This window comes from Odontesthes bonariensis, chromosome 6, assembly GCF_027942865.1.
Source record: "Odontesthes bonariensis isolate fOdoBon6 chromosome 6, fOdoBon6.hap1, whole genome shotgun sequence".
In the NCBI taxonomy this organism is placed as follows: Eukaryota; Metazoa; Chordata; class Actinopteri; order Atheriniformes; family Atherinopsidae; genus Odontesthes; species Odontesthes bonariensis.
This window is the reverse complement of record NC_134511.1, coordinates 37,981,065-38,007,752: the sequence shown is the minus strand read 5'-3', so window position 1 is coordinate 38,007,752 and position 26,688 is coordinate 37,981,065. Positions and strand designations below refer to the sequence as shown.

The following is a 26,688-nucleotide window of genomic DNA, read 5'->3' as shown; positions in this document are numbered from 1 at the left end:
ACTGAACTGGCTAACCTGAAACCCATTCCCACTGCAGTACTCCAAATGGAAAACAAAATGTTCATCAAATCCTTTTCTTTCGGAGAGCACATTGGTTCCTGCTGTGGTTTAAACAGCTGAAGAACTAAAGCATAAGCAATCCCTGCTAACCATATGTTGCCAGAAATGTTTGTAAAAAAAAAAAAAGAAATAAAACAAAATAAATCAAATTAACACTCGACTGACTGAGTCTCTCTCATGTGCCTGCTTCTCTGTGGGCTCTAATCCCACATTTAAAATTCATAGCCATTCTGTGTGATTGAGACAAACCCTCCAGTGTGTAATAGCTTTGCATTCTGATCCTAACAGAAACACAATGAGGGTGTTGTGAGGATGGCTCTTAGGCTCACTGCTACAAATGAGAAAATCTTAAACCTGTTGGAAGAAGACTACACTCCCAAGACAACCTATCTGTAGATCCAATCAATGGATTCGGTACATTATGTTTATCAAAATACTGCTCCAACAGCCCAAAACTAAATCATGCAAGCTGATAAAATGTCTTCTAGCTGCTGTTATCATGCATGTAGTGAATCTTTGTGTGAGTGTATGCCGTTTGAGTTGGATGAATGAGTATGTGCATGTGATGTCCTTTTTTTATTTTTAGGAAATGGAGAAAGCTCAGGAAGCAGTTTGTCATCCAGACCAAAGAGTAGACACACCTCCAAGAGCCGAGGGAACTTAAGTCCTTTCTGTGGTTCAGAGGCAGGCTGTTCTGTACCCCAAAGAGAGCAGTGGGAACAACTCATACAGAAAGAGATTGAAAGACAGCATGGTTGCTGACCCAAAGAGAGAACTCATAAAACAAAGGAATGACAAGATGTTAAGGATTTGAATCCCCTGGTTTAAATTTGATTAACTACAGCCTGCAGTGATGCCTGCACAGCACGCACCAGCTCTTGAAATGACAGCCAGAGCTCCTGAACCACAACTTGCCATATCTGCCGAACCAATAACCTGTAACTGTGCCCACTGTACCTGCTGCGATGCTCAAACTGCAGTCTGCCATGACATCCACACTACAGCCTGTAATGAGATCTACACAGCTTGGTCCAGTACCCAAAATTCTTGCTATACCTCCCAAACCACTGCCAGCTGCAGTCCTCAAACCACAACATACAGCAGTGATTCTCAAACTGTTGCATGCCCTGACGAAAAAAGAACCTGCATCTGTCAGAAATGTTTAAAACCCCAGTTGTGGCCTAGAGATTAAAATCAGTGTAACTTGGCAGGTTTTACTTTATATCTCTAAGCTTGAGTGTGAAACAGAGAAGTTATCTGCACTGGAAGACGAAAAGGCATCCTCAGTAAACAAGATAGAGCAGTTGAAAAAATGAATGACAGTCAAAAGCACAAAGCATCCTTTCTTTATGCTCTACTAAAAGAAAGAGTTATGCATACATGCACCTCATTAAAACTAGCACAACTGGAAGTTTGTCAAAGAGTTTAAAACGAGGAAGCAGGAACTACCCATCACAGCAGATGGAGTAAATTAAGGCCACACTGGCCCAAGTGCAAAGACGACTATTCCTGACTCCTGGCTTTGCAGCCACAGATAGCATCAGGCAGTAATCTGGATGCTGGACAATGAGATGAGACACTGTCACAAGGAAAACTAAGGCCTTTATAGTCAGTACGCAAACTGATAGAGACCCAAAAGGAGAGGCTGGATGCACAGATGCACTAATGGACTCGTGAAATTAGAGGAGCAGAGGGAGGAGGTAAATAAGACACAAACAACTGCATTGACAGCACTTTAAAAGGCAGTTTCCAAAGATCTTTCTTGAAGACCCCCTACTTGTACCTAACAAAAAAAAAAGGGATTCAGATAAAAAACACACACATAATCTCTCAAACGTTATTGGTATCCCTTTCCAAAGCAATCAGTCACATTTTACCTTTGAAATAAAACTGCTGGCCACCTTGGGCCACTGTGTCCAAGGATGAAATGTCAGGTGTGATTCTTGTGAGAGCCTTTCGAATTTTTTGTTTTTATTGTTACAAGGGTGCTGAGGGCTGACTTCAATAGGTACGAAGTATAACATGAGAGAAAACCCTGAAAGTGCGTGCTCGGTCAGTCTGTGTGCATAAGCATGCCCTATGACTTTCCAAAACTTTTTTAATCCTACAAATAAAATGATTTATTTCACACTAGCTTAGAGGTATCTCATTTTAGAGGAGTGAGCTCATTTCCACAGGCATTACACTCTATGCTGAAAATGTGGGTATAAAATGCGGCTTCTTCCAAATCACATTCAGATGCAGAGTAAATCAGTGAGAAAAGATGCGTGCGCACACACACACACACACACACACACACACACACACACACACACACACACACACACACACACACAGTGCTACCTGATTTGAAATCTGCTTTGACATTTTTTAACACTGCACCCCAGTTTTCACACAGAGTGTCTTTGAGTTGCATGATGTTTGTATCTGCTTGTTGATTTAATTCATTGCTAATTTCGATTGAGATCTGTCAAAGTTAGCTGTGAGTGCAGATATGGTGGAAGCAATTAGTGCTCAGGCGTGACTGTGTCCTTATCCTGGAGCCTGGTGGCAGTAGTCACGGCGTGGCAGAAGTATAATTTCGGGACACATAAAACCTGTATCCAAGTTGTAAGTGGCGCTCTTCCATTTTGTTGTTTGTAAATAGTACATTTTCCACCTGTGTGTTGTAGCCGGATTGTTAAGGTAGTTTGTTTGATTTACAAATTACATTATTTGAATTATGTTGGATTTATTTGAAGGAATTGTGTACTCTTTTGGACCATATTATTTTTTGGGAATTTCTTACATCCTTGTTTGTATTGTTTGTCTGTGACCATCATCAGCTGTAGAAAGTAAATCAGTGAGGTCCTTTGGAGGATGCTCATAGCCAGCTGTTTTTGTTGTTAATTTTAAGTTGTCACTTAGCTTTTAAATGATTAAATAAAATATATTTTTGTACTGAAAATCATCACACCTGAGTGACCTTAAGACTCCCCAGGTGGAATTCCTGTGGTTTAGGTCCCCCAGGTGGCATTGTGGAGCTTCTTTTTACCCAGACCCTTCTAGTATTGTGTCACCACAACGGAACACACAAGGTTGTTTTTCATTTGTCTCTGTCTGGAAAGGGTTGGCAACTTGTTCCATCGTACCCTCCCTCTCCCCCCCCCCCCCCCCCCTCTCTCTCTCACACACACACACGCACACACACTCACACCTGCTTGGATAAAGTAGGTGTTCAAAATGAATTCAATGTTATCTTATCTTTACTCCGCATATACAAAAATGGTTTTCATTCAGGAAGACTTTCTCAACTGGCTCATAAAGTTGTCTCCTAAACTCCACCAAACTAATTTTACAATAGCCTATGTCTGTGAGCCAATCATTTTGATGTAGCTAAATTTTAAATCTGTTCCTTTCACTTCTGTCAGCTGTCATTTTAGTGTCCAATCATCAATGTCATCCTCCTTCACTGCATTCACCTCATCAGATTATGTGTCACAGGGTCCTTCCCACTCAACAGGACATCCGTCCATGTCATCAAGATTATTCTTCACCGTTGAGGGGTCTGATCCACAGACCATCCTTTTTCAACCCTGAACTGAGTTGATTAACTCTGAGAGGTTAAAACTATGTCTTTTTATTTCTAGTGTGATCATTGTTTACTCCACAAGTTGGGTTAAAGCAGCTGGAGAGGCTGAACCAGAACAGGGCTGCAGGTCCAGATGGGGTCAGCAGAACAGCTACATGATTCTCCAGCACCTCTTCAACCTTAGTCTGATTCAGGATAAAGTTCTAGTGCTGTGGAAGACAGCCTGCCTTGTTTGACCCTGCCTTGCTTGAAACTGCTGTTTTGACAGGAAATGACGGTATGCCGGGTTGCCGCCGTCCTGCAGTGCTTCTGTCTCGGCTTGTATGGTGTCGCGGGGCAACTGATTTGTCACTCACAAAACAAGTTAAATTGTCGCTAGATTCAGCCAGATTGAGCCCGAAAGTCGCTAAGTCTAGCGACAAAGTCGCTAAATTGGCAACACTGGGTAGCGTAGAGTCGGGTGGAGCTCGTACACTCTCGGGGGAGTGGCCTGCGGATCTTGAGCATTGCAATGCACTATGGGGATTGTTGTCTTTAATCCACAAGCACAAAAAAGTAATTTTCTGCCTTTTCTCGGTCAAGAAGGCACCAAATTAAAAATTTATGCTACTATTCTACTACATATATGGCCCACTTTCAATACATATTCATGTCTCCACTGGTGGAATGTTCCTTTAAAGGGACACTCCACCCATTTGCATTAGGCTTTGCATTGTTAGAAACCCAGTCATACTTTTGAATGGTCATGCAACACTCTCTCATTTCCCCCTGAGACGGGAGAAATCCGTATTCACCTCTTTACACTTCCTCCTACAATGACGCAAAAATCGTCATTTTGCGTCATTGTAGGAGGAAGTGTAAGAGGGGTGGATTTCTGTTGAGACTACAAGCGCTAGTTCCCACCCTTCAACACCGCCCATAGGGGGGTTGGACCTAATGCGCTAACAGACCTATCACAGATCAGTGCCAGTGCTTTAGACTGGCAGAGAGCTGCAGCTAACTATATATATATCTATATCTATATAGATATAGATATAGATATAGATGTAGATATATATAATTGTCATGAGATCCACACTCCTTACCAGTTGGTGGCGGTAATGCTGCTTTAAGTTTTTTGCCAACTGCCAATAAAAAAAACGAAATAGAGAGAGCTGCAGCTAACACGGAGGACTGGACTGGGATTTTGAAGAAGATATCGAGCTGGGGCGAATTGGTGGCGTCCTGGAGACCTACTTTAGAATACCTAAAGTCAACTGGAAATGACAGCCAAAGCCTACAGGGCCAAATGGACGTCTTTCTGTAAAGTAAGTTTGTTTTCTTTGTTACTATCACTGCACGAAAAGAGGGATTTGTGTCACTGTGGACGGCAGTGAACATCCGCGAATTTGCCTAATTTTCGGACGCACCTGGGCGCTTGCAGGCAGACAAACTTTAAGTTTGTTGAGCGAGAAAATCGTCGGAAACGAACCCGACTCGCGGCGGGCTCTCACAGCGGGGTGCTAATGGCCCAGCGATTAGCACCCCGCTGTGAGAGTGCCTGGACCTCTCACTGGCCTCGCTGGTATTGGACGAAAAAGGCACGTGATTACATGAAAAAGCTCCTGTAAAGCTGACTGCCCATTGGCCAATAAGGTTAATATATGCATACTTTATATGGGCATATCACTCAGCAATTATGATTAATAATTGTGATTACTAATATTCCTGGGATGTTTGTGTACTTCATATATTCACCTCATTCTTATAAGCTGCACTATGACTAGGCTATGAATGCAGGCATGAATGACGTGAATCTATTGAGGAAATGAAAAAGGAAACTTTTTTTTTTAAAGCGCTTTTATTGCCACACCACACAATGTACATAGCTTACATTGTAATAAGAACCATGTTGATAATAAAGAATTGAAAACTATATACACACACTGCTGTAGCCTACAATATACACAATAAGCCTAAACGCCGCCGTTTGGAATCCGCATTCTTAGCATTACTCCGGTCCCTGCAGGGTCTGCGGAGTTGTCAGACGTCCTCATCCTGGATCAGAAGCTGGCTTCTGGGAGCTGTTGGAATAACCAATAAATAATCAAAACATAGTCTATCCATGCACAGCATATTGACAACTTGTCTATAAAGTAACAAAAGTCATATTGACAGCGTATATGTTCTTACTCTCTTTCACTCTTCTGTGGTGAGACTGTGAGTATTTCGGGTTGGCTTCAAGACGCGCCTGTAGCACAGCACACAGGTCCGTCACGCTGCTGAAAAAAACAAGAGGAATGAATAAAATGACCAGTGCTTAAAAGTATCAGTGCCAGCCGTGGTAAAAGTCAGCGCCGCTCACCCTCGATAGTGTCCCCGTCTACCTCTCTGAAGTTCGGACTGTTTGACACCGCCTCCTTCAAGCGACTCGTTACATCCATATTGTGAGGTGACAGTAGCCTGTAAAAACAATAGGCCTATGGTTAATTAAAAAAAACTGCATTGACGTAACGTAACATCAGGTCCAACTCAACTAGATATTGGGAGAACATTCACTTATTCTTACCCTTGACCTGGATTATAATGCCACGGTGAGTTATGCAGGCGGCGAACTGCTTCCTATAAATTGAAAACACGAAATTCATTTTTTTAAATAAAGCAACTCACACTGGTTTTCACGTGATGGACACAATTAAGTTGAGTTTAGCCTAAAGCCACAGTCAATAACCTACTCTTACCGCGATTTTCGGATTCTGTATCCGCCTTCTCTTGCGCTCTTCAACTTCTCTGGAATGTAACTCCAGTCCGTTCTCGACGGCCATCTTGCCTCCAACCTAGCGAATCTCTGGTCGATTCTCTCCAGAACCCTCTCCACGACCGTATCCACAGTGCTGGCCACCATACGAGACATCCCGGTCATAGCATTCAACAGGACTTTCATTTGATCTGCCTGTAAGCAAGTGAGTAAGTAAGTTTAATATACAGCACATTTAAAATCAGCGAGAACTGTCCCAAGTGCTGTACAGTGTCAACAAGACTAAAATTAAACAATCAAATGGTCATGTGCAAGTAGAAAAAAACACACAAACCTGTAGACCCGCAGAGAGTTGCTGGGGAGTTGAAAGCAAGTCGTCTTCCAGCCATTGTATTCCGCAAACCAGGGCAGTTTTCACAGCACGGGACCTCAGCGATTTCTGTCTGCCTTTCTGCCGCCAGATCTGCTCCTTAAACTTTTTGTTTACACTGCACGACACAATGTTTCTCATACGTGATTGAACGAGAGCTTATGCGAGCCGTTAAGCTCCACCAATCATATGCGTACACGTCATTACACGGAATACTCGCGAGACAACCTCCCGTCCTTTTGCTATTTAATGTTGTCTGACCACAGCTGGCAATTTGCACTGTTTTGACACAAAAATGGACTCTGCAAGGACAAAGAAAAGACCTCGGCGATATTGTGACCATTGTGACACCGAATTAAGCCATACACAATAAAACACTGAGCGCACTACTGCACATTATGTATACAGGCCTGATTTCTATATTTTTATTTCTATATTTCTATTTTATTTAAGAAACCTTTTAGAATATTGTTGTTGCATGCTTATTTTATCTTTATCTTATCTTTATTATTATACATTTGGACATCCAGTGCGGGCAACAAAGAAAAGAATTTCATTGTTCAGGGAAACACGTTTCTAACCGCACACATGACAATAAACCTTTGAATCCTTGAATCCTTGAATTTTGCCCACAAAAAGCGGTATTACAAAAGAGGTGTTTGGGAGAAAAAAAAACAGATATGCATCACCTGTCACCAGCAGACAGCGTGCACCTCTTCTTTTTCAAGACAACACAGCAACAAGCTTGGCTGGAGTTGGAGGTGATGGTGAACGTGTAGAAACAGGCCTGCCCACCCCCCACCTCACCTCACCCCACCCCACTTGAAAATGACTGTGGCAGCTCCTGACCTGATCACTGGCATTTACATATTAAAGGCTCTCCTAAGTAGGGGAGGGGAGGGGGGCATGGGGGAGCAGTTGCCAGGTCAATTTGCGACAACTTGGGCCAAGTTTTCCCTTTTACCACCGCAAATGCAGGGGCTTAACGTATGCGGACATGTAAGGGGCCATATACATCCACAAATCCCTCTTTTCATGCAGTGTATGTCAAGGAGTACTCTTGCCAACGTGGCATGTTCATTGCACAAATAGCTAGGCCCTCCAGAAAAATGTGATTTTGCGATCGCTGATTTTATTGCAAAATCAGCAAAATACCGCTGATTATGCGGGGGTCAATATTTTTCAAAAAAGCCGCTTATTCACCGCAATAATCCCATTTTCCGTGCAAAATATGCGAAATATGCAGGACTCGCTTGATTTCACAATCTCCGCACTTTTCTGCATAAAGTTGGTAAGAGAAAAAAATGTCTAAATGAACCAAATTAACTGGTGTTGTAATATATATCTGAATCGCGGCTTGCGACGTCATTGCCACCGACACACACAAGGAAAACAGCACCGTAGCGTGAAGGGAAAATTAACGAGAGACAAAATGAAAAAAGCTAATCGATCTCACCTACCGACGCACATTACTGCCAAAGACCGGGCAAACTAGTACCCCGATGTCTTGCACGAAAGCGGGGGGAAACTATTCTGCACCCCGTGCAACTGTGTGTTGGAGCATAAAAGAAAATCGTCGGTGACGTGCCACTTTACCAGCGCGAAACATTTGAAAATGCTTTCTGCAGCTGCGGAAAGGAAAGCCAAAGCCAGAAAGCTGACGTTCACCGAGGCATCAACCTCCAAAACCATTGCGAGGGCTACTAGAAACGAGGTGAGTAGCGTACAAGCTTGAAATTGGCCAAATAAAGAATAAATTAAACAGAATGAGACCGAGAAGTGTGTGTGTGTGTGCGCGCGCGCGTGTATGTATTGTGAAACTGCTCAAGTTGTTAAAATAAAAAAAACCTTCTGTGAAGTAACTTGGTTCCAGTATGCTTGTTTTTCATAGGAGCTCTTTTTCATTCAGTAGCAGCATATTTTGCAACTTTGCATAATTCACAACTTTTTGCATAATTCGCAAGTTTCCGCAACTTCTCGCAATTTCAAGGCATAAAATCATTAAAAAACCCAGCATATTCAATCGCAAAATCCAGGATTTTAGCCCGCAAGATCAAGGATTTTAGCCCGCGTAATCAAGGATTTATGCCCGCGTTTTTCTGGAGGGTCTAAATAGCTTGCAGTTATGCAAGCTACTGTGGCACGCTAGGCTCAAATGCCATCACTCACTTTGTGATCAATGTTTTGATCTAGACAATTTCGTCTAACAGCCTACCGACACTTTCCTGAGTGGGTCCTGCAAGGAGAGAGATTGGGCAGAGGGCGTCGTGTCGTGCAGGCTATCCGCCAGAACTACCCAGCTCCAGACGGCCAGTACTGCGGGCAAGTGGAGGACACTCAGGAGAAGCTATAGTTTCCTTGTTTTATATTCATTCAACAGTTGTATTGTTTGTATAGTTATTTAATTAAATGGTTAAAATGTACGTTGTTGTGGTTCTTTCTTAGTAATGTTGTTCCAAGTGTATTCAAGTTATTGAACGACCAACATTTCAGAACTGGAACTACCTAGCTACTGTTACCTCAGATGACAAAACGACAGAATTGTGATCATAGCCTACCTATAATTACTATAAATTATGAAGCATTACAAGTATAGCTTGCATTATAAGTTTGTTGCAAATCAGTTACCTCCTTCCAAGTTTATGATGCTATTCTAAACTTTGTTGAAGGCAGACAGGAGAGGAGTGACATTTTGTTTTTTAATTCACAAAATAAGAATTGTCATGAACATAAAGACACACAAACAACATTATCCACACTATAAAAAAAGAGGTATTGACCCTGTGATTGAGTATACAGTAAGGTGCTCGATGGAAGTGCAAACAGGTAAGGCAGTGACATGATTTCCAGGTAGCGTAGAGTCGGGTGCAGTGTTGCCAAAAAAAAATCACAAGAAGTCGCTATTGGCTCTCTGAAAAGTCGCTAGAAGTCGCTAGATTGCGTCATGACGTCATAAGTGACGTAACCACGCCCATATTATATATTTTCGCTCCTACCCGAGCCGAAATCAGCCGGCCTGAAGCTGAATTCAGCTCTAAACTCTGTAAACTTTAGCAACATTTGAAACTTTTCAGGCCAGAAAGTAGTCGTTTAGATCCCCAACGTGTTAAAAACCGGCCAAAATACCGGCTATTTACAATTTTGTTCCGACGAATTCGGCGCTACTAAAGCTAGCCGCAGTGAGCAACGCACTTCCGGTTATTTTGACAAAATAAAATACCCGTTACCTTTTATCATAGGGAAAGCCATTATGATAAAAAGGTGCTTTTGTTTTGAAAACAGGAAGTGAACCTACCCTCGTTGTAGCTAGCTTGAAACTGCTGTTTTGACAGGAAATGACGGTATGCCGGGTTGCCGCCGTCCTGCAGTGCTTCTGTCTCGGCTTGTATGGTGTCGCGGGGCAACTGATTTGTCACTCACAAAACAAGTTAAATTGTCGCTAGATTCAGCCAGATTGAGCCCGAAAGTCGCTAGATTATTTTTTATGTCGCCAGAGATGGCCAAAAGTCGCTAAATCTAGCGACAAAGTCGCTAAATTGGCAACACTGGTCGGGTAGAGCTCGTACACTCTCGGGGGAGTGGCCTGCGGATCTTGAGCATTGCAATGCACTATGGGGATTGTTGTCTTTAATCCACAAGCACAAAAAAGTAATTTTCTGCCTTTTCTCGGTCAAGAAGGCACCAAATTAAAAATTTATGCTACTATTCTACTACATATGTGGCCCACTTTCAATACATATTCATGTCTCCACTGGTGGAATGTTCCTTTAAGTAAAAATAATAATGCATACTTTCGACTTTTACTCCATTACATTTTGCAGCTATTATCTATACTTTCTACTCCACTACATTTCTACAATATGTGTTGTTACTCGTTACATTTTATAAATGCAGTTTATAAAATAACGTTGCCTACACAAAAATATGTTTAAACCAATCAGGTGGCTCTGTCAGCTTCAATGTTGCTTATAGTTTTTTCCTAACAGTGACTTCTGTAGAGGCTTAAGTATTACCAGTAGCTATACCTGCATTCTTCATCAAAATGGCCTAGACATTGAAAGACAACCAATAGCGCGAGTACTTTTACTTTTAATACTTAAAGTAAATTTAAAAGTCAGTACTTATGACTTTTAAGTAGGATTTTTGATGCAGTACTTCTACTTTTACTTAAGTATATATTTTGCTGGGTATTTATACTTTTACCTAAGTACTACACTTCAGTACTTCCTCCACCACTGGGGCTAATATGCACAGAATAATGCTGCACAACCTGGTGAACGTAATGGACAATGCTGCACACCATCTACACAACACTATGATGAAACAAAGCTGTGTGCTTAGTCAGTCTTCTTCAGCTCTGTTGCAACTATAAGAAACACAGGAGGTCATTCCTGCTGGCAGCAAAACCCATGCACATCAACTGCTTCGTATGAATGAAAAAAAAGACACTGTAATTCAATATCATAATTTTACTTTAGGATTCAGAGAGTATTTTTTGCTCATTTCATATCATAATGGCAAACTGATACATTCTAACTGCAACACCAGTTCCACATTCAAGTTTGGCGTTGAACTTTTTCTTACTAAAGAAAAAGAATAAATCAATGGATTCACCATGGCAACAGATACATAGAACAGCTACTCCATTCGAATCATTTTCCAGTGGAGTACAAGAAATATATAGTCCACTCATTTGACAATAACAAAAGCGATGGATTTTATTTTTCTTTTACCTGTTTTGTGTTATTCAAACAACAACTTCTAGTGTAGAGAAAAATGTTTCATTCCAGTGAAACAAGCTGACAACCTGACAGATAAATTAATGTCACAGAGTCACAGAGTTTTTTTTTTTTTTTTAAAAAGGAGAATTTATTCTAACCTAAGACTATCTGATCATAAAAGCAGTCATGTTAAAATTCCTGGGTAGTATCCAAGTCCCCGGAGAGCATTCATACAGCATTACTGTAACTAACTAACCTGGATTTTAATACAATATAAGCCTTCGAAAATTAAACCTTCCTCTGCCTTCATTTGGGAAGAACATCTCTCTCTCAAACAAAACTCCCTACATTTCTCGTCCTTGACAAAACTGGCTTTCTAGAGCAGATCTTTGGTCCACCCCCACCAGTGAATAAACTTCAGCAAGGAATGTTCAGCTCATTGTTGAACTAAACCCTTAAATATTTGCAGACATTATAAAAGGTAACACTAACAGCACACTGTAAGCTGTTCCCTTATTTGAGTCTCTTGTGATGAAAGTGTATCCCACAAAGAGTAACTCATTTTCTTTGCACTATAACCCCCACTGATTTATATTTACATGACGACGGCTGCCAATTTTCAACTACCAGTGAGATCAAGGAACATCACAATTGATCAAAATACCTGCTTTATTTCTTTATACTGTATCAGAGGAACCAGCTCATTGAAGTTTTTATCAGACCTCTCTGCCTCCATAGATAGAAGTCCTGCATCTCCTTAATTACTATTAGCCATAGTATTTAGTTATTTCCATGCATTATGAAAATATTCTCTTTCTGTTATCGTCAATATTTCTTGTCATAAACATTTGTAATAATTTTACCAAGACTTGACATAACAATTTAAGAACAGATGCAACACATTTATAGGCCACAGCATTTCAAATTAGCATCTATTTCCAAGTTTTTTTAATCTAGTTTGTGTTGGTTACTGGGAATGAGAGTTAAAAGTAAAACAGAATGCACTTAACAACCAATTTAAAGCCATAGTGGAACATGTGAAACTCCTTTGCAGCACTGTATGCATCAGCTGAGCTAAGTAGAAGTCCATTAAAAATGTTTCAATTTAGTCAAAGTGGTTGGAGTACAGTTGTTCTCTTGATATGCTTTTTTTTTGTAATTTTCTCTTTTGCAAGTGGAAATATGAGTTTCTTTAATCACAAGATCAAAAAATGCACTCAATGACCAAATAGAGTTATGAAAGGTATAATAATACTATAACATAACATACAATAAAACTTCTGGGAAAATAACACAAACCAATAAAAAAAAAAAAAAAAAAAAATTATCCAGGAAGAAACAAGTTTAGAAACAAAATACGTACATATATGTACATATATATTATTATTATTATTATTATTATTATTATTATTATTATTATTATTATTATTATTGTCATTCTATTTTATCATTTGAACTCATATCTCAGTGTGCTTTCAGATGTCTTCTATTTTTCCTTGTTGTTGTTGTTGTATTACCTATGGCCCTGTTCATGCTGGTCTGCATCTTTCTATCATGGGAGAGGGAATTTAGAGGCTGCAGAACTTGAGATTACCCACTATGTCTAATTACAACAATTACCCTCAAAAGCTATAATGCTTCGAAGGGTTTGAGTTCAAGACTACCACTTATTCGCCAAAGAACCCCCTTAACCCCCGATCCAAGTCTTTTTTCAGCAGCACTTAGTGTTGTTGTGTTCTTCAAAAAGCAACAAATGTTTCAGAGGATAACACAATGCTTCTCTCAGTTCAGTAAGAACAGTTGGTAGTGTACAGGGCTTAATGGAAGAACTTATAGCTTTTCTTTTGCTGAAAGCAAACCCCTTTTCCATGATATTGCTCTTCTTGTATCCAGCACAACCGGTTGGGAATCAACCATTAAGACAAATAAAACTTCATATGTGGCATGGCAGTATCTATGGTGACTGTATAATACAATAATACCGAACCACAGCAGTACCTGTGGTGAATGAGTTTTTAACAATTGTTTGCATGGATGTTACAGGTGGTATAGAATAATAAAGTGGAGCAGGACCAGCATAGCTCAGACAGACAGCCAGGTCTTTGCCATATCTCATTGGCGGTGGTGGCATAGCGGTTAAGACACATGCCTTTCAGACTTAATACCCTGGAGCATGGGTTTGAATCCCAGCTGCCACTGTTGTGTCCTTGAGCAAGGCACTTAAGCCTAAGTTGCTCCAGGGAGACTGTCCCTGATAGTTGACAATTGTAAGTCGCTTTGGATAAAAGCATCTGCTACATGCGTAAATGTAAATGTAAATGTAAAATCTCAGCATGAGAAGAATAATGCTTATATTCCGTAGATGCACAGATTAATTAAGCCAATCTTTGTAATCACTCAGCCATTTCCTTTGCATTATCAACAATGTTAAACTCTTGGGAAGATGGGAAAAAAGTCCTGTTGATGCTTTGTGACACTCTGTCTTTGTAAACTATTTATGGCTGAAAGCAAAGTCCATTTTAATAACCGTCATTTACTTTGTGTTTTTAAAGGTGCCACTCGTTATCTTCCAGTTTCATATATATTTCATCTTGATTTCCATTTTAGCTGAGGGCAGTGTAGTAACCCCCCCTCCTCCAACACGAAACATATTAGCTCTAAATGATCTGATCACAATACATTACAATGCAAATTCTGTTCCCTTTTCACAGCCTGAGCAGCCTGGAGCACAGCCGTAGGTCTTCTGCAGAGTCCTACTGGCTCTGGCACAAACTGGGCTGCCAACATAAAGTTTGCAAACGAGCTGTCTGCCAGTTCAAGCTCGACAGACCCAGACAACTTTTAAATCAGATATTTTGATCTATAAGAAGAAGAACCACATTTTCAATATATTAGGATAAGATGCCTTAATCTTTCCTCCCCATGTCGTAGCATTATGTGCTCATTTCCCCAAAACAAAGATAAGGCAGTGTGATACTGCAAATGCATCTTTCCTTTTTCTTTCTTTTTTTTTTTTTAATTGTCCTTAACAGAACATAGGTATAAATTTGGTTAACGGCTCAGCTTTTGAAGTGATATTGACATTTTAAACTCAATTTCAAACCTTACAAATACAATATTGGATTAGCTCAGAATAATATTTCCAGTCACAGTTCCATTCCAGTGCAGCATGGTGTGCAAACACAGCAGGAAGATGAGCAGTGAAATTTATTTGGCTTAGCTTTTGGCTATGCAAAGGTACTATTAATATCAAATGTTTCAAACTCAATTAATGACATCTGCACTTTACTTGGACCAAAGTGCTAAATGTCCAATAAAAATTGATCGTTGATTTGTTTTATCGCTGCTGTAGTTAATAATATAACATAGATTTGCAACTATTTTAAAAGCCAACAGTAAGGAACTAAAATATTTACAATATGACTATTGCCTTCACATGGAAGGTGCATCCTGATGTAGAGGGTTACAGAGTGGGTTACACATTCATTCATATACCCACTGTGAACTTTTCTGCCAGGAGTGAGTCCTAATGCCCACATCATGACAGTATTCAGTAAGCAGAATGGCCCGTCACTCACTCTCACCTCTGATAAGAGAGCCTGAGAACTCACTTTTCTATAAAAGGCTAAACTAAACCCCCTACGTCCCTTATTTCAGCTGCTCTGTCACACTTCATGCCAGCCACATGGTGAATGAGATTCATCTCAGCCAGTTCACCTTACAGTATAGAAAATCATTAGACTGATTTACAAGGACAAACAGCACGAGTTTGTCATAGTATTTCACTGATCCTTTTCACAGTCTAGGATGGAAGATGAAAGGGTAGTGACAGGGATGACAAGGACAAGGAGAGGAACACTCTGAGTGATATTATTGATCATGTCCAGAAGCTATCGACAGGTCCCTTTCTCAGATGACAAAGTAGTCACCTGGTGAGTGCCAGATGGGTCTCAAGTGCAGCGAGAGAGAAAGCAGAGAGGACATATTCAGCATGCAGGAGCCTGCTCCCTCTACTGAGACTGTACCCCCTGACACACAGGGCAGGCAGGAAAAATGTTCTGCTTATGACAGTGGATGGCTAAGGTAATGACCAGTGACTGCTACCATTTCTCATTGTAATGATTATTTCGCACAGGAATACTATGTACTTTTGCATGTACTCTATCTTTCTTCCCTTCATTCTTTCATTCTTTGTTTTTTCTGCCTTTCCCTTTAATCCCCCTCCCTCCTCCTCATTTTTCTGCCCCTGTCTTCACCTCATGTTGTCACCTCCTGTCCTCTTGCTCTCTCCATTACTCCCTTTCCATGCCTGAGTTTACCATACTGTGTAAAACATTCTTATAACATTACATCATGCAACTTCTCTCAGCATTAGGGCCTGATTTGTGGTATTTAAATAATGGAACAGAATCAACAGGTAACCTTTGCAATGTTGACATTAATAAAAATGGAAAGAAAAAGTAACACATTTCACACAATTGTCTTGCATTCTCACGATTTCATACACAGATAGGCTACTGTCCTCTCTGCAGTGAAAGTTAGCTCAGCTAATTAACCTCCTCTGAAAGTCTTTGCAAGTACTTTGATTCCCACTAACAGAGCTGGGTTGCCATTTCATAGCCAAGGCGATATAATAAGGTATGTTGGAAGTGAAGCTTATCGTTTGAATGACCAATTCTACTGCAAACCAGGAAGGCTATATTCACAAGACCCAGGATACAATTGAAAAAGAACCATAGCCACCAATACAATATCCCTTTGTGTAGCAGCCAATAATTCTTTCTTAGTAATTACTTATTTTATAGATTCAAACTGCTATATAGACCCCACTGCCTCACACCAGCCCATTCAGGGCTGAAATCACCATGATCCATCAAGGATGGCTGCATTGACACATTAAATTTAGTTGCCATTTCCCTTTAGAAAACCCAAAGAACAGGTCACTAATACAAAAGATTTAAAGTTAGAATATACATTTCAATACCCTTAATTAGTTTACTGTTATTTTAAGGAACTGTCTGGTACAATTCCCTATAAACAGTAGGTATGGAGTAGGAATACTGCCGGAATACAGTAGGAATTGATATGGGTGCTTTTTATTCAAACATGTTCATGTGTGTAAACAATTTTTGGGGGAATTTGAAATTAATGTATGTCTGTATGAATGTGATTACAACTACCTGAAAAGCTATTTCTGTTTATACTTCAGGACAACACATCAAGCAGCACTTGATGACAGTGTCTCACTATAAAGGCACTCTGTACCATAATTGTTTTCTCAGCAGAAATTTATGGTTTCAACACACACATACTATTTCTGAAACTGCACTCCCATTTTCTTGTATTTGTTGTTTTTAGTGTGTGCAAAATGACAGGTAACGCTAGATATTGTGTCCTAACTACCCCAAAGAAGTGCGTATTGTGGTTAAAAGGTTGAGATAATGCTACAAACAACAGTGTCCTTTCAAAGTAGCTGAATGGAAACATGTTTGGGTGGAAGAGGTGGGAAAATATACAGCATAAACATTTTCTAAACAATCCTCACAGCCATTCAAACAAAGATTCACGAGATTCAAACAAAGATTTAAGCAGGCTTGCTTTAAAACATGATCCAAACGTTCAACAGCACTTGCCATTTTCAGTGTGTAGGTTTCAACATGGGGCTGCTGCTTACTGTAGAGACTTTCTTAAAACTTTAACACTCAGAACACAGAAGTGGAGGGGGGTGTTGTTCAAAATGGACAAGTTCATCAAAGCACTCAACAGTGTGGTAAACACGGAGGGACCTTCCAAACAATTTTTTACCATTAAGAGTAATGGTGAACAGTAATGCTAATGCTAGCTGGTTTACTACTCAGTGCTCCCAGTTTGGCGATTAACTTTTTAGACCTCCAGCAACATTGTTTTTTTTTTTCAAAAAAGCAAATCGAGACAAATCTAGTGACTTTTAGGGCAAATATCCCCAGTGTTGCCTCTCCAGAGCAAGGTCTCTCACCCTCAGAAACACCTGTCTTTTACTCTGCCAGTGGGAGAGTGAAGCAAGAGCAGCACCTGTAAGCTCCTTGCAGTTTTGTCCCTGTGGTGCATTAGGGACCTGAACTGTATGAGAAAACTAATTCTATCACCTCTAACTTCCTGTCTGGGTGACAATCATGCATGAAAATAAAGCCAAAAAATGCACAGACATTTTTTTTAACTCATTAAGATGATGATTTTACTATGTTGTGTCAGAGAAATCAGGAAATTATTTGAGCAGAGCAGCAGTCTTGAAATATTTGATTATGATCACAGGTTAACAGCTAGTCTTCATTTCACAATTTCACACCTCACAACAGAAACTGAAATCTCTCCCTTCATCCATTTTCTATACCCACTTAGTCCAATAGAAACTGAAATGTGGATGTGAAAAGATTTATTTGGAATTCAGCTGTATTAACATACAGCATATAGTAGCGGAGAGGAGGAGCGAAGCAAACAGATGTGAAGTGCTGACTAAAACTAGAATGCAAATATGCACAATATTGATTTGCCACTTGTATACGTGACATCATCTTGTAAAATTTGGCAACTTTTTCACCAGGCTGGCTCCATAACAGTGATATCAGTTGTTAATGCTACAGCCACAGATTTTTTTTAATGCAAACTTTGATGATACAAGTGTTGTGGAATAGCATTTCTGCATGTTTCTGCAAGACAATAATTATTGTCTTTACTGACGAAGAATTTATCATCAGATGTGTGTTTAGAAGCTTTGCAATATTTAAATTATTTCAAAATCTTACAGTTATCATGGCAGTTGTGGGTAAAATCACTTTCTATTAGTGAGACTAACTTGGAGTGTTTAAGACAACACAACACTGTCAAAAACAATAGACCACACACCTAGTATATAGTTTACTCCTTAAATGTATATGAATGGAAGAACCTGGACAAGTCATAGTTTCAACTCTGAAGCACCTTTAACCTTGATTTTTCTTCCAATATAAACATAATTTACATGCATTTCTCACAGAGTACACGCTGCAGCTTGAGAACCTTTCACCAAATTTTACGGTGAATGTGGTTTCAGTTGACTTTTAAGATTCTGGGCAGACTCTTCAGCTTTAAAAAGATGTGTGACATTTTCAGTTATCAAACTGACGGAGCAGCAAAGGCGTGAGAAGTGCATGTCACACAATTTATGCAACACAGAGGTTTTAGGCATGAGCTTTACTTCATCACTCTGACATCCCACATTCCATCTTGTTGTTAAATTGAATCTTACAGAAAATAACAAGCACTGCTGTTCTGTGTCACATGGCCAATATACATCATTATTCATTCCAAACGTTTGTGTGAACAAATAAATAAATCAGATAAAACTAAATCTAAGGCTTCAATATTTCTCATAATAATTAGTTCTTACTGTTACTTCAGCTTACAGTGTAAACACAACCACAAATAGCTTAATCACAAGTGGAGAGAGAAAAGACAATGAGGCAAATTAGTGAGTTTAAAAATCAAATATTTCAAAGGTTGTTTTGAATATTTAAAGGACTGATATTTTCTACATCTTAGTACATCCTGTATCCTGGAATGATACACATGGTCAATTTCCATAATACTATTTTTTTTTTTCTAGAAAAGTCTATTTGATCTGAGAAATAAAGATCATCCTGATAAAGGATGCAGATGTTTTAATTTTGATATACAATTCTCTCTGATTCAGGCACACACTCCCCTCAGACTTGTACCATGCTTGATGTTCTGGAAGTGTTCATTCTTTTATTTACACATGGAAAAGTTTTTTTTTTCTCTGCTAAGACTGTCTTAATTCCCAGAAAACAAAGAAGTGCTCATGACCCCTGCACAAATATATAATGTATAATTATTTTCATTTAAATGTACATTTCTACTTCTTGTACCTTTCAGAAAGAATATTTTTGAAGATGTGATCATATGGTTCAAGAGCTGTAAGTAAAACTAGTCTTTCAATCAAGATGTTTTCCAATGCAACCACAACTAAACTCAGCGCAGCCACAGCATTGAAACGCTGACAGGCAAAATGAATGAAATTGATTATCCTGTTGCAGTGCAATGCCTTCCTAGGAAACCTTGGGTCCTGGCACTCATGTGGAGGCTGTGCTTATTACTTGTAATCAGATTACCAGGAATAGGGAACTTATTCCAGTTTTTCCAAAGATGTGAAGTGATAAATGATTTGACAATGAAACAGTTAAAAAAAAAGAAACAATACACTACACGCATGGATGTTTTTTTGTAAGGTTAATTTGAATTTATCAACAGTGTATATATATACTGCTCAAAAAAATAAAGGGAACACCTAAACAACACAATGTAACTCCAAGTCAATCACACTTCTGTGAAATCAACCTGTCCAGTTAGGAAGCAACACTGATTGTGAATCAATTTCACCTGCTGTTGTGCAATTGGAACAGACAACAGGTGGAAATGAGGCCACATTTACACATAGCTGGGTATTTAGAGAAACGAATATTTCCCCCCCTCCGTTTTCAATAATAACATCGTGCACACAACATTGTTTTCAAAAAACTTGTAATTTACATCAACCCGCATAAATATGCCGTCAAGCGCCATAATAACTATGCCAAACCTATTGGCGACAGTGTAGGGAAAGGAATAAAGCCATGCAAGCCAATCAAAATCCTCAGAATCGAGGACTTTCCTCATGTGAAGGAGGAGATAACGCGAGCAAATATCCCAACAAAACTGAAGGCAATAAGAGGGAAATATAGACAGTCAGTGGATACTGGACGCAGGAGCGGACATGGAAGAGTGGTGCAGGAACAGGAGTTGCACTGCTAAAGCCCTGCATAATGACCTCCAGCAGGCCACTAATATGCATGTTTCTGCTCGAACTGTCAGAAACAGACTCCATGAGGGTGATATGAGGGCCCGAGGTCCACAAGCCGGGCTTGTACTTGCAGCTCAACACTGTGCAGGGCGATTGGCATTTGCCAGAGAACACCAAGATTGGCAGATTGGCCATTGGTGCCATGTGCTCTTCACGGATGAGAGCAGGTTCACACTAAGCACATGTGACAGACGGGACAGAGTCTAGAGACGCCATGGAGAACGTTCTGCTGCCTGCAACATCCTCCAGCATGACCGGTTTGGCGGTGGGTCATTAATGGTGTGGGGAGATATTTCTTTGGAGGGCCGCACAGCCCATGTGCTAGCCAGAGGTACCCTGACTGCCATTAGGTACCGGAACGAGATCCTCAGACCCATTGTGAGACCATATACAGGTGCAGCGGGTTCCTTCTGATGCATGACAATGCTAGGCCTCATGTGGCTGAAGTGTGTCAGCAGTTCCTGCATGATGAAGGCATTGATGCTATGGCCTGGCCTGCCCGTTCCCCAGACCTGAATCAAATCGAGCACTTCTGGGACATCATGTGTCGTTCCATCCACCAATGCCATGTTGCACCACAGACTGTCCAGGAGTTGACTGATACTTTAATCCAGGTCATACAGGCATGTGGAGGCCACACACACTACTGAGCCACATTTTGACTTGTCTTGAGGAATTTCCACTGAAGTTGGATCAGCCTGTAATGTGATTTTTTTTTTTTTTTTTCTTCCTTTTTTTTAAATTTTGAGTATGATTCCAAATCCAGACCTCCATGGGATAACTTTGATTTATGTTGATCATTTTTATGTTATTTTATTCTCAATGCATTCCACTATAATGAATAACGATTTTCAACTAGAATATTTCATTTATTGAGATCTAGGAAGTGTTATTTTAGTGTTCCCTTTATTTATTTATTTTTTAGCAATGTATATATACATTTGCAATTGAAACTTAGGAAAGGCTTCAGGAGAAAATTCTTTTTTTTTCTTATTATTAAAAGCCAAAAGCTTGTGTCTGTGTTTGCATGCAAACTGTCAAACAAAATATCTTACTTTAACATAAGTTATATTGGTCTTCAGCTTTCAGCAGAAGTGTGAATAAGAGATGAACTGAGAACACATTGTGATTCAGTTGCTTACTCAGACAATATTTGCAGGAGGTCTTTTCTGTAATTATCAAATTTCTTTGGTACTGTATCCTCAGAATAAGTAAATTTTTGATCAGACTAAGGAAAGTACATTGCCTCCTGCCACTGGTTGGTCCTTTCAAAAGAGATGATTTAGGGCTATATGTGCTCACAGATGTCGCATATGTTCATGTAAAGTGTGAATAGGACCTCAGGTTGAGGGTTAACTGCGTCTGATGTAGCACCCGTGTGCTGTTTGTACAGAACTGGCCTTGGAACAGCATGTTGTATCAATCCATTTCTGCACCCAGCTCAAGGGCTATCTCTTCACAGACGCAAAGATTTAGCTCTCGAAATTGTGGACCAGCTTCATCCTTATGGGTCATGACAGACATACTGAGCTCAATCTAGAGTGAGACTTATTTTCTTAGTTTTTAACACTTTATACACTATACTGACTTTGGTGAACTGACAAAATGTTTAGATAAGTTTGTCCTCAGATCGTCCTCAGTAAAAGTTTCAAGTTCTTTCAACAGTCTTCTCCTCCATCTGCCTGTTTGTAACACATGTCCCATTCTAGCTCCACTCTCTTCAATACCAATTCCATATGTCTTCATGTGTCTTCCACTCTTGTGCCCTTCATCTCACCACCTTAGCATAAATTCAACTTTCAAAACTACATTACACGCCATCTGACCTAACAAGTACTGTAAATCAAAACCTTCCTTCTATGTCTGCAAATGATTTTTAAAGTGTTTAGCATCATTTTGAGAGGGTCTGGTGGGATTCAGCCTTTTGTTTGTTTCCAGAGATGGATGTTGTACATAGATTGTTTCCAGTTAACAAAAGCCTGCTTGACTGCACAATGGATCGTGATTAGATTAAAGCTTCACTGTAAGAGCTTGTTGTTTGTGTTAAAGCGGGTTTTATCTCCAAGGGTGACAGGGCAAAAACAGGGCACTGCTGAGGAGGCATCCTCAGAAAGAAACACTTGAAGGCCAAAATGTATTATTATGTCCTTGACAGCCAGACAACTTACATGATGCATCCAATCACAAACACTTTGACTGTTGCAGCTATTTTTGGAAAGGAGTGGAGAGTTGGAAGGAAGAACAGACTGATCATTACAAAGAGTTAGAAAGAGGGAGGAAGATAAGGAAGATGGAGGGCCTGGGGACCATCCATCTCATTGCATTCCCCTTACACTTATGTCATGGTGCCTTTGCTTGCTTCAGTCTATCAAAGTGTATCTGGTGCTATGAGCAATCAGCCTGGTGAATCATTTCATGGATCGCCACACATGAGCTCAGAATGTTCAAAGCTCAAAGGTTTTGCAACATTTCCACTATTACCCCTTGTGTCAAAACAGAAGAGTACATTATAATATCCAAAATGACAGTAACATTTGAATTAATTTACTGACACTTTGATCACGCCAGTACAAGAATTACAAAATACTAATCTTGGATCAGGATCCATCCTTTATGTCTTTCAGGGTAAAACCACTCCAGTAGCTCTGATTTAGATTTGTTTTAATGAAAAACTATCTTTAAAAATGGACCTAAACTAATGTAAGTCCAAACTGCTTTATGTTCTTTAATTGTATTGCAGTGTAAAAGCCAGAAGGTTACAATGTTTCAACAAGAGTGCTATTTTATGTCCTACGTAAGTGGACACATAAGGACCACTATGCTTATACAACTGTAACTTAATTACACGGTAAAATGGAACACTTTAGGTGAAAACCAATAAGTCTACCATAACAAGTCCACCTAATGTAATCCCATTACAGATCCATTACATTTGAGGGTGAGGAAAATAGGAAAGCATATATTTTTCATCAGGGGCTTCTGGGTATGACTATAAGAACAGACCAGGGAGTATATTCTGCTTCTCTTTGCTCGGGAAACACACTGGATCTTGAGAGCAGAAGATTATTATAAAAATGTCAAAATATATCACACACAATAATATAAATGAATTTATTTGAGACATCTATAACCACAGATAATTCACTGCAGTAGTGAACATGCATTTCGCTGTGCGCATGTCATGTTGTACTTGACCATCAGGCTCATGCGGAGCCCTGCAGTACATACTCTGTTATAACATCACTGATGATGATGATGATGATGTTGGAGACTGAGTTCACAGCCACAGAGGGAATACAGAATGAAGGAAATGGCAGTTCAGTCCCAGATTGTTCATAATGAGCTGACAAAAAAAAAAACTTGAAAAAAGCTAATATTAATTTCCCCATGAATTTTCACTTGAATACCAACTGTGTGTAGTTGGACAAAGAAACTGCAGTGATATGATGCTGGAATTGCCACACAGTTACCAAAGCAGTTACCAAAGCTACTTTTTCTGAGGCTATGAAACCATCTGCTTCTTACCTTCATTGAGTCCCATGTGAATGGTCCAGTAGTTCTGCAGACACTGCAGCTCTTTCTTCATGCCCCTCTTGCAGCGGCAGTCATACAAAGGGCTAACCAGCAGCACTTCCAAGGCAGCCTGGCACTCCCTGTTATTATCCAGCATGGCTTCTTTCTCTTTGCCCACAAGGCACTGGCGCATCACCCGGTACCGAGAGCTGCAATAAGGGTTTTGGTTGCACATGTCACTAGCTTGGATGCAATCCACCCATTCTGGCTGAGCCTCGGGTCCAGACCCGCCGTTTGGAGATTCTGGAACCCCGTTGGCTGAGGACACTGACAAAGCGGAGAGGTCACCCCAGGAGTTTGTCTCCTCATCTAGGTGCAGACACAAGAGAAAGGTGGTTAAGAGATTTAAAATTTGTGAGAGATTTTGTGTTTAAATGATTGTGCATGAGTGTGTCGCAAATGCATGTATGATGAACCTGCTTTCATGTTTGTTTTGTTCATGCAACAAGCAAAAAGTGTGATGACCTATGACTGTCCAGGTATGGTAAATCACAATTTAGCAAACTGCCAATTAATTTCTTCCTGCTCCAGATTAGTATGGGAAATCTGTATGTGGGGTCTTATTACTTCTACTTTAATTTAGAATTTAATTTAATTTAATTTGTCTCATCTGCACTTACTTTATTGCAACTAAAGCACTGAAAGAAACTAAACTACCCCAAGATTCTTAAATCTAACCTAAGGACTCATTCATTCTAAAGTATCTAATCATCTCATGTCAAACGAATGCTTAATCAACGGTTGCACTTTATTTGAATCTAGATACGCATAAAATGAGCTGATAGAGCGGGAAACAGTGTTCAATAGAGCAGAAACTCAGGTGCTGCCGTTTGACAGAAGTCTAGACACAAACGCACACAACCCAAAGTATAGACAGTTCTTGTGAAATGACAAGAGAGACCCCTTGTGGTGACATTGTGAACTGGGCTGGACAGAGAGTACGGTGTACATCATTCCGGGAGCAACGGCAATGAGAAGAGTTGCATTAAGTTCGCAGCAAAATTACTTTGACTTTTAGATCATTTGAACACGTGCGCAGGTGTTGTCAGTGAATATTGTGGGACTGATAAACATGGTGGTCCTTGATTTTTGTCATATTCCACTAACCAAACTCAAGTGTGTCACTTAAAAAAAAAAAAGGGGGAGAAAAAAAACTTGACTCAGACATTTCTCTTTTAAATTGAAAGCTTTGCGTTGTTACAATGATATTTTTACTCCCTTTTGTGGAAGCTGTGGGTGTTTGAACGATTCTGTGAAAGCTATGACGCACAGACACGTATAAATTCAGTTTGTTGCTATATTTTAAATTAAACATGACCTGATCGAATCAATCGATTATTAAACAAACGACCTTCAGAATTTCACTGTTCATGATAAACAGCTGCAGGATGATAAAAATGATCACATTCCAGAGATGCTTCCCGTACCCCATGACGATCTGCTGAATTATCTCCATGCCCCCAAAAATCACCATTTGCACACAACTGCAACTGCGCGTTATTCCCACATACCACTTCTTACCTAAGAGCAGAAGAAAGATGCAAACGCACATCCACACAGTGTCAGACTTCATAATGGACTCAGCGGTAAGAGAAATGAGTGGGGGTCCAATCACACTAATATGTCCACCTTTTGAAAGGTTAATTCCTTTCTGCGGATCCTTGACCCAAGCGTAAGCTAACTGTAAAAAAAAAATATCCTCATTCAAAAGCAAAATAAACAAGCGTCCCCCAAAAGAAAAAATCTCGACGCCCAGTAAAATGATAATCCACAATTCTTTGGACTACTTCACTAACCACGACACACTCACAAAAAAAAATCCCCTGATATTGAAACAAAAAAAGAAAGATCAAATGCAATCAAACAATCAATCACTTAGTCAATCCATCAAAGCTGTTTCTTAGGGTCCGTCTGTGCTGCGTTCATACCGACAAACTACTGAGACTTGATGTGTCCGCATCATAGGGCGCAGACTGCCCCTTCCTCTCGCCCTTCTAAACAGTTGTCCCCAAGATAGTCTTTAAACTGCCTTAAAACGATCTGTTCGGATGCCAAAAATATCTTACGAGGCGCAAGAACTCTTTTGAAAGTGCAGCAAAGCACTGACTGGATTTTCTTTTCTATCACTATATTGGCTCCCTCGCAAAGCTGTGCGCTCCTGTAGAAGGAGTGAACGCTCCTTTTTCACTGACTGCATGCGTGTCGAGGCATCACGGCACCTTATAAAGAGGAGCTTCTGCGGACCAACAGAGGGCGCTGACGGTGGGTGCTCCCATTGGAAAGCGTGGAACACACGGTCACACAGAAATACCCAATTATAAATGTTACTCTACAGTTAAATCGCCACAATCTTGTCATTTAACTGCCGGGTGGGAGGGGGGTTCTCAGCATGTGAAATTACAGTGACCTCACTTGGTCTGCATTGCTTTTTTTTCTTTTTTAGATGTTTCACTCTCAGAGGGTTTTCTGTGAAAGCCAACATTCTGTGAAATGATTACTGCAATTCATTATAATTCCTACGCGATTACTATCTATCTTATAGGGGGAGTTTTTACATCTCTGTTCAGTATTCAGCTGTTGGAGACTTGGGGCTACAACTGCAACACACCAAGGGATGAATATGGAAGATACAGTGGTATATACACTGATAGTATGACCATTCAGTCTGCTATCACACAGTGAATCTATTATTTAAGAATTTAGCGAGAACAGATGACATCAAGGTTTCTCTCCATCAACCCAATCAAAATGTGCAAACGTTTTTTGGGCATTGGATTCATA

At 40.0% G+C, this 26,688-nt stretch overlaps 1 protein-coding gene and 1 long non-coding RNA gene across 2 annotated transcripts in view; both read right to left on the bottom strand.

Moving 5' to 3' along the window:
* Positions 1–26,096, bottom strand: part of LOC142382636 (GDNF family receptor alpha-2-like) — a 62,485-nt gene extending 36,389 nt beyond the window's left edge. Inside the window, exons 1-2 of the mRNA XM_075468714.1 lie at positions 25,429–26,096; positions 23,860–24,216 (exon numbers count right to left, since the gene is read on the bottom strand). Coding sequence (XP_075324829.1) covers positions 23,860–24,216; positions 25,429–25,480 — 409 coding nt within the window. The 5' untranslated portion in view covers positions 25,481–26,096. The remainder of the gene's footprint in view (positions 1–23,859; positions 24,217–25,428) is intronic.
* On the bottom strand, positions 5,471–6,031 carry LOC142382637 (uncharacterized). Its single transcript, XR_012769942.1, has 3 exons — positions 5,976–6,031; positions 5,804–5,892; positions 5,471–5,687 (listed from the first exon to the last, which is right to left on the bottom strand). It is a non-coding gene; the product is annotated as an uncharacterized LOC142382637 (long non-coding RNA).
* Positions 26,097–26,688: the final 592 nt, after the last annotated feature.